This window comes from Gallinula chloropus (assembly GCF_964237585.1).
Source record: "Gallinula chloropus genome assembly, chromosome: 11".
Lineage (NCBI taxonomy): Eukaryota > Metazoa > Chordata > Aves > Gruiformes > Rallidae > Gallinula > Gallinula chloropus.
Genome location: NC_140096.1, coordinates 8,955,302 through 8,969,481, shown reverse-complemented (window position 1 = coordinate 8,969,481; position 14,180 = coordinate 8,955,302). Strand labels below are relative to the sequence as shown.

The 14,180-nt window shown below is 56.9% G+C and overlaps 1 protein-coding gene across 1 annotated transcript; it reads right to left on the bottom strand.

The window, feature by feature from the left end:
• Window positions 1-1,193: 1,193 nt before the first annotated feature.
• LOC311195621 (G-protein coupled receptor 83-like) lies at window positions 1,194-7,162 on the bottom strand (the record flags this gene model as incomplete). The annotated part of the gene is made up of 4 exons (XM_084269034.1): window positions 1,194-1,796; window positions 4,514-4,647; window positions 5,914-6,039; window positions 6,779-7,162. 4 exons carry the CDS (start codon window positions 7,160-7,162, stop codon window positions 1,202-1,204), a joined length of 1,239 nt encoding a protein of 412 aa, XP_084125160.1. The 3' UTR covers window positions 1,194-1,201.
• Window positions 7,163-14,180: the final 7,018 nt, after the last annotated feature.

Here is a 14,180-nt window from a genome sequence, read left to right as displayed (position 1 = left end):
GGGACTCATTCTCATCCCCATCAGTGACCCGGTCCCCACTCCTTCCAGGGAGGAAGCTCAGCCCAGGCTCTTGCCAGTGTAGACCAGGAGCATCCTTGACCCTGAGCAGCCCTGACAGCCCTAAAACCACTGAAACCCATCACCTGGGTCCTCAGAGCAGGTGGGAGGCCCGGGGGTGGGGACTCCAAGCCTCTCTCCATTCCACCAGCTCTGCTGGATCGTGCCCACAGTCAACTTGGGCTGCCCACAGCTGCTCAGAGCTGTTCTGGTGTCTTTCCGCCCTTAACATCTCATTTCCCTGTCCTTTTCTCCCCCCCACCTCCCCATGTACTAAATCTTTCCGCTGTCCTGTGTTCTTTTTTCCACCTGTCCCCCAAGTGTAGCTAAATTAAACTGCATTCTATCCAGGACCGTAAACAAACCGTCCCCCCCAAGTCTGAGTCAATCCTGTTGCAATGAAACTCTTCTACAGCAATTAGTAATTAGGCAGAACGGGCTCATTCTTCAGTGGGTGAATGCTGAAGCCCTGACGGAGTATTTTGCAGCCTTTTGTTTAGTGCCAGTGTAGGCTCATTTCCTGAATTATAGCAAAAACAAAGGGAAATTCTCAATGGACTGAGCTTGCCCATCCGAGTGCCGCCTGGGGCTGCTGCCGGTGCCCTGCGTGCAGGGCTGCTGGCTGGTCATGGCCCTGCAGCAATGGGGGGATGGAGCGGGGCTGAGGAGGCCACATCAGCCCAAGGGGAAAGCGCTGCAGACTGACCCTCAACTCTGCTGTGGGCTTTGGCATGAAACTCCACCGGGATGGAGCCAACCTGGCTGCATGAGTCCCTCCTTCAAGCACACTGGGGATGGGTCTGTTCCTGTTGTGCTGCAAAGCCCCGCTCATGCTGTGAGCTCTGAGACAGGCCAGAGACCTGGGGCAGCAAGAGCACGGATGGGAGCCTGGGTCCCACTCCCTCTGCTCGTGTTCAGATGGGAACCCCCAGAGCCAGTCACCATCTGCAGGTGCCCCCACATATACCTGCTCCCGGAGCAGCTGCAGCTGTGGGCTCACAGGGAGGGGAGCGAGGGGCTCTGCCCCCCCTGCACCAAGCACAGGGGTGCCACGAGTCAGAAGTCAGCAGCAAACCCACCCATCCCTGAGGAGAAGCAGCGTGATGCCCCGTGACATCCAGCACACTCACCTCGGCCCTTGGGCTCACAGGTCCGTGTTGGCCGTCCGGACGTGCGCGGCAGAGCAGGCGCTGTGCGAGGCAGGACCCTTCCTGCACCCCGCCTGCTCCGTCCACGCCTCACGGCAGGATGCGGCCACAGGCGGCAGCGCATCGTCCAGAGGGCGAGGCACCTTCTGGCACAGGCAGAGCAGGGACTTCAGCTCAGACCTGAAGCTCTCGTTGAGCCAGCAGTAGATGAAGGGGTTGTAGCAGGTGCTGCTCATGGCGAACCAGTGCAGGGCGAAGTAGAGGGAGTTCTTTGTCTTGATGCCGAGGCTGGAGATGAGCACCACGTAGCAGTTGAGGGGGAACCAGCAGACAGCGAAGACCACCACCACCAGCATCAGCATCTTGATGCTCTTCTTCTTGTTCTTGTGGTGGGTGATGTACTGCTGCGTGGTGACGTCGCCGATGGCGTTGCGGAGCCACAGCTTCTTGGCCAGGCGCGTGTAGGTGACTGTGATGATCAGCAAAGGCAGGAGGTAAAGGAGGAGGAAGGTCGACAGGTCCAGGTACTTCCAGACCAGCTCTGCGGGCTCAGGAAAATCGGGGAGGCACAAACTCCGGACAGTGGCTTCCCTGGAAAAACAAACACACACACACACACAGAGCTGTGGCTCTGCAAAGGGCACTGCTGCTTTGGCAAACCACAGCGGGGCTTCCACAGCACCCAAACCCACCAGCTGCACAGACAGCACCCCTTCCCCTCCATACCAGCCATCCCCTTTCCACCAGCTTTTCAGGACATTAACACCTTATTGCTGCATCTTAAAACAGGCCAATGACTGGAAAAACCTGGCTGCTCAACTCAAGCTTAACTGAAGCCCAGCAGTTTAACTTCAAATGGCAGACTAACAACAGAACCGAGTTTAACTGTATGCCACAGCTCACTGTACAGCACTTCAAGAACCTGTCCCACTCAACCTGAGGGACCCAGCTCTGGTCGCATCGTCCGGCTGGCAGCGGCTCTTGGCTGACACAGCCCAGCACCATGTGTCCCCTCTGCATCCCATGGTGACTGGAAACAATGAGACTGTAGGAACAAGGAGCACTTACTTGCACAGTTAGTTCAGGTGGATGGTTCCTCCTTGTCTTCCCTTTTTTCCTCTCTTTCTCTCATTCCACTCTGCCCTTCTCTCTTCAACCCTTGTCCTCTGCTCACTTGTGCTCAGCACAGACTTTAGTCCCCATCAAGCAGCATTATTCATTGCACTATTGATTAATATCTTTAATATCCTGTTTTCCACCTCTGGAGCTGGCTTTTGTGCCACAAATAGAAGATCGCTTGAAAACAGATGGCTGTGAGCAGGGCCCGTGCGTGGCTGCCGGAGGGATGACAGCGGGCAGGAGCTCAGCCATGGAGGACCCTGGAGATGCTGCTCGAGAGGGGAACTGACGCAGAAGGGAAAATCATCCCTCCTGAACCATGTTTCCAACCTTTTTGTCCCCCTCACGGCCCCCAGGAATCAGCCATTGGGGAGTGCAGCCAGCTTGGGGTGGTGCTGGGGCTGCAGCTGTGGGTGCTGATGTAGCTGAAGGCTGGGGTGGAGGGGGGGTGTGATGCTTCAGTGCTGGGGGAGCCCACAAGCACATCTGAACGGCCTGGGTGGCAGAATGAGCCTGTGGGTAACCAAAAATCCCGTGGCTGCCCTCGCTGCCCCCTCCCCTCTCACCCCCTAAGAGCTCATTGCAGCGAAGAGGCTGCTGGGGCCAAGGCCAGCGAGGACGCTGCATTTGGGTAAATTCTGCATGTCCCTGGACTCGGCCACGCTGCAGCCAAGGGGCTGATCCCACAGCCTCCTGCCCCAGACCCCCAGCAGCTCCCCGGCGGGACGTCTCGGGGGCCTGGCTGTGCAGGAGCTATTACAGCACGATTACAACTGTGAGTTTCATTCAGTGGAAAGCAGAGATGAGAATAGCATGTCCTGGAAGCCCTCAGGCCGCTGAGCCACCTCATGCCGACGTGGGGCTCGGTTTCCTCTGGCTGGATGGGCAGAGGCAGGTGCCCCGAAAAGGACAGGGGCGCGTGTCCATTGATGAGCAATCTGCTCCGTAACGCCCCAGGCACAGCTGCCAGGCCACGCCAGCGCCCGTAACCCAGCACTCTGCTTACCAAGTGCAGCCCTTGAAGATTCAATCCCCACCCCACCCCCCAAGATGTTTCTCAGTCACTCTGGTCACGAGCACAAGCCCCGGAGAGCTGCGAAGCCCCGTCGGGTGTGACCTCGCCTATGCCAAGGGGAGCCAAAGCCTGCGCCAGCAGCCAGCCCCGCTCCCTGCCACGCTGGTGGGAGGGAAGGGGCTGTGCTGCAGGGAGAGAGGTGTTTGGCCTTTATATGGAATCTTACCATCTAGGACAGAAACCCTTCCCACTGCCCTACCCTACACCCCGGGACGCTGCTCACACATCGAGAGCCCGTTCACTGTAAGACTATCCCCTTGGCTCTGAGTTTGGCATTCCCATGGACACAGCAGCGTGACCCAGCACCACAGCAGGCACCTGCTCCCATAGTGCCATGGATGCTGTGGAGTCCTGGCAGCGCAGAGGGCCCAAACAGGCTGGGTACTGGGGCAGAATGAGACTGAAGGACAAAATTGGCTTCTCAGGTCCCTGCAGCAGAGAGGGCCCTCTTGCAGCATCGCTGGGCTGGCTGAAACAAGGATAAGCTGCTCATTCGCCTTTCCCTTCCGATCAGAACCGTCCCTTTCTGACACCCCCACAGTCCTTGAGTGGGTGTGAAGGTCTCTTCATCTCCCTTGAGGAGCTTCTGCAGTCACATTGGGCCAAGCGAAGATGTCCTGTCCATGCCAGGCTGCACCCTGGGGTGACGTCCCCACCGAAGCACTGCTGCTCTCGCCAGCCCTCCAGGCATGGGAAGGGGTCTGACCTCAGACCAGAAGCTGACACCAGCAGTTTTACTTTCCTACAGCCTGTCCGTGCCAGGACACTGGGGGAGGTGAGCTCTGTCTCACCGATGTGCCGTACCCCGGCCAGGCTCTGCCGGCACCCGGCTGTAGCTGGAGCCCTTGCTGGTGTGAGGCTGTGGAGATAACACTCATCCTCTCTCGTCCAGGCATTCAGATGACAGCGAAAACAAGCCCAGGTCCCAAGGAACATGCCCTGCAGTGAGCCAGGGCAGCCTCTGCTACACGATTTCACCCAGCCCAAACTCCCCCCGACGCCCCTACATCCTTCCCCCAGGCTGGGAGCCCCTCCAGCATCCCTCCTCTGGCAGTCCCCACCACAGAGGCACATCAGACTCCTTCACGCCCGCTCAGAAGGGGAATCAACCCACCTGTAGTTGTACTGGAAAAGCTTTTGATAGATGGCATGGGGCAAGGAGAAGCAGGTTGCCATCAGCCAGATAACAGAGATGCTCAGCGCTCCTTTTGTGGGTGACATCCTCTGCTTCAGCGGGTTCAGGATGACCTGCAACACAGACCACCATGACTCTTCTCACAGGAAAGAGAAACCCCTCTCCGATGCACACAGCAGAGGAATCATTTTACATGGTCTAATGCTGCTAAGGAAATGACAGCCACAATCAGGAGAGCGTCCTGCTTATTAGAGTGACCTGGAAGATGGGAAGCCTTGAACTTCCCAGTCTGCTCAGAAGTGGTTTCAAAAAACCTTTTTCCTCTATTTTGTTCCAAGACAACCATTTTCCCTAAATTAGGGGTTACATTAGGCAAGGGAAAAAAAGGAAAGGTATCTACACCAGTCTTGTCACTGGTGGGTACAGCTGTTTATCCTGTATGAATTGCATCAAGAAACGCCCTCTGTTCAAGCTGAACCTACAACACCGAACCCTCCTCCCCTCCTTTGCAGCATTAATTTACCTTTTATGCATTTTTCTTTGTGAGATGCAAAGGTAAAGGGCTTGTAAAGGGCTTGTAATACCCAAGAGTCTGGAAAATACACTTGGGCTGAGAGGAGAGCGATGCTGAGATGAGCTCATGGCCTGGGCTGCCCTCGCCTGCCAGCACCGGTAATGCCACAAGCGTCCAGCTGACACAGCCCAGCTGCAGGTAAAGCCACCTCTCAGCTCTAAGTGTCCTCCCAGTATTCCCGACAGAGATTCCCCACTCTGTACTGGTCCAGCACCCTCTCTACAGTCACACCCCAGGACGTGAGCCCCGGGATTTCCTTCACTCCAGGTGCAATGGGAGGATGCAGCAAATGCCCAGCGGGGAAGGGGGAGCGGAAGAATAAGCGGGTAGAGAAGAGTTTAGGCTCAGGGTGCTACAGGGTGCTGCTCTCTCTTTAGCCTGGGGGGCAAGCAAAGCAGCTCAGGACAGTTCCCTGAGCAGTTGATCCAGCACTTGGCACCCAGCACTGGCTCTGCTGCCTCCCATGTAAAACAAAGCCTCCTGAACCCACTTGCCCCCCATACCTGGGGGCTGGCTGGACCTGGCTCTTTTCAGGCTGTCAAGAAAGTATCCTCACCCTTGTCCACCAAGAGTTGGGAAGTGTCCTGGGTTGCACATTGGCATCTACCCTCCTGCCCCACACCCAAGGTTACAGAGCCCTCCAAGCCCCCCTACCCTGATGCATGAGCTTGTTCTTGAGTTCACCTCAAAGCCCTCTCCTCACAGAAGGGTTTCATGCCCATGATGCAGCTGCCTTGAACCCACAGCACGACCGAGACTGGCAGGAGCTTGGGCAGAGCCTTGTGGGGAGCGGGTGATGTTCTACCTGGTGCCGGTCCAGGGCGATGGCCGTCAGGGTCAGCGTGGAGACATGGAGGGAGCAGTACTGCACGAAGCGGCTGACATGGCACATGGCCTTCCCGAAGACCCACGTGCTGTTCACAAACCGAACCTGAGGGGAAGACAACCAGTCATCAGCCAGCCAACCTGCTGGAAGAACATCCACTGGGAAACCCTCTGCATGCACCAGAGCTGGCACACGGGCTTTGGGAGGCTGGGCAGCTCCACCCCTGATCCAGAGACAGACCAGCTACACCAGAGTCTGAAACACCTCTACAAACTCAGAGCCCACAGGTAAGGTGAGCAGTGCCATCACAGCCCTCCAGCCTGTCTGCACAGACACCACCTGTGCACAGCAGCAATAACCTTCCTACAACAACCCTATTGGGAAAAAGGGGACCAAGGGGGGACACAAACCCCACCAGGTCATTGATGGCTTCACCCAACCAGCAGCTCTGAAAAGCTGGACCACGTTCCTGCAGCCACCCGCGTGCAGCTGGCACTGGAGCTGTTCCCACTCAGCGTTACACACAGTCCCCATCACTCCCCTTGCTGCATCCCAGGAACGTGCCAGCCCAGACACCTCCTGCAGCATCCCCAGAAGCTTCTGATGGGGCTTCTGCCGTACTTGGATAGGCTGCAGAGTGTTTTAGGAGTGTAAGGGAGCAAGGGGAGCCCATGGGCTGCCTGGCAGAGCTCTATTGCCTGGCAGAGCTCTCTATCAGACTCAGCCAAGCTGGGTCTGTGCCTCAGCCCTAGAAGGGGACGTGCAGGGAAAGTGTGACCACTGAGCAGGGCATTTCGGTGAGGGGCTCCCTCCTCGCTGCGGGGCAGCACGGTGGTCCACTTACCAGGGTGAAAGGCGTGTTGAGCAGCGTGATCATGATGTCAGACACAGCCAGGTTGACGATGAAAAGGCTGGTGGCTGAGTGCATCCTCTTGTTCTTCAGCACCACGTGGCACACCAGCATGTTCCCGAAGAGAGACATGATGATAATGACCGAGTATGCCACGATCAGGAGAGCTTTCACAGTGGGTTTCTGGGATTCTGGCTCGTATTTAGCCAGCTCAGCAAACCTCTCCCACTCAACAATGCGGCTGTCTGTCCAGTTGAAGGTGGTCCTGTTGGTTGCTTGGTAGGTTGACATGAGTTTGGCCAAGGAAGAGTAATGGTCAAATTCCTCAAGAAGCCCCACCACCTGTAACCTGTACGCCTGCAGCAGCCAGCGAGGCATGGTGGGCTAACCTGAGCCTTTGCTCAGCTGGAGGCTGCTGGGATCAGAGTTCCCACTGACAGAGGAAGCGATCCATCAGCTTCAACTGCTTGGTTCTCTTGAAGGCTGGTGAAGATGCAGCTGCCATCACAAACACCTTAAGAGAGGGAGCTGGACAGAGCCTCTAAGGTGTGATGGGCTCCCCAGGGGCAGAGGCAGCACTGGGGAGTGGTTCTGACAGGCACGTTGGAGAGGGGCTGGCTTGGGACCACACACTCTCCAGCCCTTCATACAGCAAGAAGAGCAGTAGCTCCACGGGCAGGCTGGGGAGAACTAGTCATTTCATGAGGCAAATGGAGGAAATCATCAGGTGGGGTTTGAAGGTGTTTCAATCTCCCATCAGCTGTTTCTCCTTTGTTCTCACCTGAGTCCATCCTTCCTCCACGTTCTGCAGAAGGCTGTGCTGCTGGTGCTTTCATCCTCTGCTTCAAAACACCCAGTTCTTCTCTGTTGAAAGGTAAAAGCAGAGCCATTTTTAAGAGCACAGGTAGCTTCTGTCTGCATCTAACCCCACCAGTTATCCTAAAATGATCCAGACACAGAAATCACATCGCAAGCTGGCCTTAGCCCATCTCATAATTTCTCCTCCAAACAACCAGATTCCTCTTCAAGTGTGTCAGTGAGAAGATAGCCCCTTGTGTGAAAGGCAGGACTTAGCAGTGAGGAGGCATGCAATGCCCAGAGGAGCCACTCACACCGTGTACAAACCAACCAACACCCAGCATCAGACACGCAAGGACCAGACCCCAGAAACAGCAATCACAGGATGTGATACAGTCCCACCCTGCAGCCAGCAGGGACATCTTCACTAGAGCAGGTCACTCAGAGCCCCATCAAGCCTGACCTTGAATATCTCTAGGGATGGGGCCACCACCTCTCTGTGCAACCTGGGCCAGTGTCCCACCACCCTCAGAGTGAAGAACTTTTTCCTAATACCCAACCTAAATCTCACCTTTTCCAGTTTAAGCCATCACCCCTCGTCCCATCACTCCATGCCCTCGGGAGCAGCTCTTCCCCAGCTTTCCTACAGGCACCTCTCAGGGCTTGGAGAGAAAGAAGGCTGGGTAGGACAGAGAGCGCTTGTGGATGCTGCTAGAGCAAAGCAGCTGGAAACCCGGCTCTTGGTTGATCTCCCAGTGCCGATGGTGTTACAGCATCGGGACCAGCCCCAGACCAGGTCCCAGCCTGACTCTCACAAGACATGAGCCCGAGGAGCTGCCCCAAAACTGGGAGCAGGGCTGAAACTGGGGAAAGGGCCATTCACTGTGTGTGGAAAGGATGGAACTCACTGCGGCAAAACAGCTCTGAGCCTGGAGGGACCTAAGGCGCACACAGGCAACAAGGGAATCCAGAGCTGCATCCCGCTGGGCCAGAGGGCAGACAGGCACCCAGCACCTTCAGAGACCCACGAGGTTTATCCCATGCCTGAGAAGGCACACAGGACTCCTCACCTCCCTGTCATCCCTGAGGACATCGATCTCCGTGGAGCCCGGCAGCTCTCAGCGGGGAGTGAGCGGGAGCTGCACGGGCAGCGCAGCGTGTGTGTGACAAAGGGAAGGGTTCAGTCCGCGCCAGCTGAACCACTTTGATCTCTGAGGACGCACAGCTGGGCTGTTCCTGCGATGCTGAAATGCCACCACTGAGCTTGGGAGAGGACGTGACAGAGGAAGCGGCCAATTGCCTTCCCAGCATCGATCACATCGGGCTCCCGTGTGGGAACTCGTCTCTGCTGCCACGAGCTGAGGCTGCTCCACAGAACAGCTCCGTGCACAGGCCTGAGCAGAGTGCCAGCCCACACGCTGCAGACCGGAGGGCAGCAAGAACAAAGCTCATACAGATTACTCGATTTAAAAGAGCCCAACAGGCTTCTCAAGTGCCCACTTCTCAGGGGCTGCTGTAGGACCTGCACTCCCTCAGCCACGAGGTAACCATGGCCTCAAATGTGGGTGATGAACAGGGCATCTCTTCCTCCTTACTACAAACAGCCCTTTCTCTTGCACCTGTGTCCACATCCCTCTACAATCAGAACAAAAAGCTGATCCACCTGAAAATGACAGGGTGTTTTCAGCTGGATCCGTATTCTGACCTGCCCCACTGCATGGCTGAGCCTTGCTCTTCCCAGGGACAACGAGGGAACAAACCGTAGAGTACCTCGAGTTGGAATGGTCCTATAAGAATCACTGAGTCCCACTCCCTGCTTCTCACGGGACTACTTGACGCTGAAGCATATGGCTGAGGGCATCATCCAGATCCTTGTTGAGCACTGGCAGGCTTGGTGCTGTGACTGCTTCCCCAAGGAGCCCGGGGGAACCGGAGAGGTCAGGGTGACTGAGCTGTAACCTCATTTCCTAGCGCAGAATCGGCTCGGTCCGTACCCAGCAGGACGCTGCTTCCAGTGGCTGGGGATGCTCTCGGCACAGGCTGCGCCTTGGAGCGCACCCGGCAGACCCCGGGCACTCTGCAGACCCCGGGCTCAGGGGACCCCGGGCACCCGGCCGGGTTGGCTCCGGAGCTGCCCCGCCACCGCTCCCGCCCCGGGCGCTTCCCGCTGCCCGTAACCCGACGGAGCGCAGGGGCAGAGCCGGGAGCGGAGCAACTTCTCCCGGCTCCCCGCGAGCGGCCGGCCCCGGGGGGCTCCCGGGCGCCCCACACCCGCTGCCGCTTCTCGCGCAGCGGCACGGGCCGGGGTCCCGCACGCCCGAACCCCCGACGGGCCCGGCCCGAGGAGAGCACCCCCCGCCCGCCGCTTACCTCCCGCCATCCCGCCGCTGCCCCCGCTCCGCCGGGCGCCGCGACCGCCCCGGCCCGCCCCGCGCCGCACGTGCAGCCGGGCCGGGGCGGGGCCGGCGCGGCGTCACCGCTCCATTCATAAAACGCCCGCGGCCCCCCCGCGGCTCCGCGTCCCGCCGCTGCCCCGGGTCCTGCTGCGGGGAGCGACCCGCGGCGCCGGGGCTCTGCGGGCGGAACCGGCTCCGCGCCCGCACCAGCTGCCCCCTGGCCCTTGGCAGCGGGTGGGCTCCTCCCCGCGACGGTGGGCTTCCCGCCCCCGTGGTGGGCTCCTCCCCGGGACGGTGGGCTCCCTCCCCCGGACGGTGGGCTCCCCCTTCCGTGGTGGGCTCCCCCGCTCGCCAAGGGCTGGAGCCCCAGGGCCCAGGCTTGTCTCTGGGTACACACACACACGGAGCATCGTGCTGAGCTGGGCTCGTTCTGTGCCACGGGCTTGCAAACACTCCACAGCCCCCAGACGAGGGGTCCCAACAGCAGCAGAAGTTTCCAGCATAGAGAACTCCACAGGAACTGTACCCCACGTGCCTCTCAGGGGTATTTTAGCGGGGTAAAGAGCTGCCTAAAAGTTTCATGTTCTTCCACTTGGAATGCACAAGGAACAGCAGATGGGCTGCTTGATGCGTGCAGTGAGAACTGCCACTGGTGCTTCAGAAGATGAGCTGTTCATTAAGTTATTGTGAAGAGGAACAAGATCCTTTTCTCTAAGAGACCTGACTGGCCTCAAAGTCATTAACAGGAGCTGGAATAAAAGCTCAGGTTTTTCTTCCCTGTGAGCTGCCAGAACACACACACACTGATGGGGAGGAGGAAAGTCTCATCATCTCCCATGTTAATTCCCACACCAGGTGGGATGGAAAGTGGTGCCCATGTCACCTCTGTGAAGGTGGATGGCTGAGAAGCCCGATGCGAAGCCCAGTGAGTTCCATGGGGGTCTTGGTGTGACTCCTCTGGGCCCCAAGCCCTCGGGCAGGGACCGGCAGAGCATCAGTGCCCGGCGAGGATGCGGCAACTGCCAAAGAGCGCAGTGAAGCCCAGGTGGGTGGGCAGAAAACAAGGCCAGCTTTTCATTTTTCTTTAAATTAAAATCCAGAAACATCCTTGAGTTCAGTTTCCCAGTCCTAGGAGGCTGAGGTGGTGCTGGCAGGGGTACCTCTGTGTGTGCCCTCTCCTATGCTCCCCAAAGCCGGAGCTGCTGGTGGCTGTGGAGCCCCATGCGGGGCTGGACTGGTCCTTGTGCTCCCACCACTCCCGATCTGAGCTGGGGGGGAATCACTTGCCCTGGCTCTAGCACTCGCCCTGGTCTCCAGCCACATTTGCAGCCTCTGTCAGGTCAAGTAAACAGTAATGATAGCTTAAATTGCCTTTTTTTCCCCCCACTTTGGGTTGCTGTGAAGCAGACTGAGCAGCCCAGCCTGCCCTGCATCAGCCAGAGGCTTTGTGAGAAACCAGTGAAGACCCTCCCAGCAAACAGCAGCGAAAGAGCCTGGATGGAGAGAAGAATTCCTTCTGTGGCAGGAAAGATGTGTACACTTGATGTGTGTGTTTCCAAGGAAGCAATTCTGAGCTCAAAATTTTGTATTTATTGGTTCCCAGGGTCTCAGAGCTGCTCTGGTTCAGGGCATGACTCCAGTTGCTTTCAGCAGAAGCAGAATGAAGGCTCCTATTTACTGTAATGTTTTCTTGCCCGGGGGCTGTAGAAAGGACAAGTTGTACATTTATTATCATTACAAGATGCTTCTGCTTTTTTCCTTTTTTACCCTGCAGTCATTCCCATCACGACTGAGATTCCCATGCATCTCAAGAGTCCGTTTTCTTATCCTCTGCTGTTTTCCATGCCTGGCACATATTACCAGCCTTCTAACTGCAAGTATCTTCAAAGAGGAGAGCTATGAGTTCAGACTAATCAACTTCCCAGCACAATCCCAGGCACGTGTCTCTTTCCAGGTGCAAATTCCCTAGTTTCAGGCATGCACTAGAACCTCTCAATACACTCCAGCACTCTCTGTCTAAGGAATTCAGTCCTGATTCATGGCAATTGCTGCATCCCACCTTCCTCTGTACAGCAGTCACCCTTACTGACCCTCCTGCCTGGGGAGAGACTCTTCCCCTTGCAGCTGGCCCCATGGTTGCCCACTTACACCCTCCCGCTTGCTCGGTTCTGGGCTGGGGATAGGCAAGAAGCTGGATGCCCACTCCTCTTCCCAGCACTTCCTCTTGCCCTGGGTTGCTGCCCCTCTGCTCCATGAAACGGGAAGGGGATGGGAAGGACCAGGACCTGCTCACCTCCTGCAACCCGCTCCCTGGGCGCTGTCCTGGTGGGTACCGCTGACCTTCTGTGCCCAGCCAGCTGCACCCACCTGCCCCTGCTACCTGGCGCTGGGGGAGGACATTCCTCAGCTGAGCATCCTCCACGGGTCCCAGTGCTCCCAGGTTCAAGCTGCTGCTCCAGCCTGTGTTCACACATGTACCTTGCTGTCCTGATGAATGGGACATCTTGGATGGCTGGTGGCCTGGAGCCCAAGCAGAGACTAACATCTTTGTCAGCTGCCTTCCTGAAGGCCGGATTGAAGTGGAGACTTTTGGAAAGAACCCATGACAATGGAAGGAGCCTTCCCGTGCTTTAAGGTTCCCGTGACGCTGATGCTCTGACTGATGTTGACGCTGGGCACTCCAGCCACCCCGTGTCCCATGGACTTTCTGTGTCATTAGACAAGAGTCTAATTGACACCTCTTGCTTTTTTCCCTATTAGAAAACCTTTTAGGAGCAGGAATGGCTTTGTTGAGGAGTGAAAGTGCTTGAGAATGTTCTGCCTGTTTTCCTTGGGCAAAATTGCCTGCCCGTTACCTGCCCGTCTCTGCGGGGACCTGGCAGGCTGGAGATATTAAAGACACTCAGTATCTTTCCTGCTTGTGTCTTATTCTAAATGTCAGAAGGTCTCTGTGTTTCCTGGCGGCCCCGATGCCCTCCAGACAGATGAATTAATAACGCCGCAGATACGCAGGCACCAGAGGCACTGTACCTTATGAGCAACTCTGGCTCTCAAATATTGGCTTCTACTCTATTACCCCCACCAGATTTTGGGGCACAAAAGGTAGAGCCAAGTCCCTGCAGTGTGTTTATTCCTGAGCCTTGTGCCCACATGTGCTGTTTGAAGGCCCAGCCAGGCGATGGGCAGGTCACTTACCCCTCCGCTCCCAAGACACCTTGGAGGAGCCAGTGGGGCTTCACCGACAGCAGCTGCAGCACATCCAGGGGTTGAATTAGCAGATCCCTGGCTACAGACCTCTCCCCTCCACACTCAGCAACTCACCTAAGCACAGACCACAACCCTCCATCCTGAGGGGCAGCATAGAATCATAGAACCATAGACTGATCTGAGTTGGAAGGGACCCCAGGGATCATAGAGCTCCAACCCCCTGCCACAGGCAGGGCCACCAACCTCCAGACCTGGATCTACACAAGGTTGCCCAGGGCCCCATCCAACCTGGCCTTGAACACCTCCAGGGACAGGGCATCCACCACTTCCCTGGGCAGCCCGTTGCAGCAGAGCACGCAGAGGCTTTCCTGCACTCATGTACACGTGATGGATTTCTAAACAACCAGCACTGCTGTGGGTGAGATGAATGTTGGGTTGTCGCTCTGGCTCTGAATAGGGGAGCGGCAACCCGATGTTCAACTCACCTGCTGTCTCCAGCCAAATTAAAATTCAGGCAGTGGGATCTGAGGAGTGGGACCCACTGCTCAGTGATACCCAGGCACAGCCTCCCCGGGGTCAGAGCACGAGCTGCCATTAGCTCCCATCTGGATGGGAACAGCATGTTGTTCTGGTGCATAACTTGGGGTTTAAGTCTGCCATTAGCATATATTTTAAACAGCACTTACACCCATGGCAAGCGAGTGGGCGGCAGGCTGAGCTTTACAGAACAGGCGTCAATGGGAGAAGGAATTAAAGAGCAACAACTCCACAGAGCAATCGTGTTTGATTTGCTGGGGACAGTTACAATTTAGACTTTATTATTCAAAATTCAAATGGCAAGGATGTAATAGCTACTAAGAAGGGAGATCTGGAGTGGCTGGGAAAGAAGAGCTGTAAGCAGATTTGATAACCCTCGAATCCTCGGCTGACAGGCACAGTGATGAACCACAGAAACCAGCATGACACCCTGAATCTGCCCCCTCCCCGAACTGGTG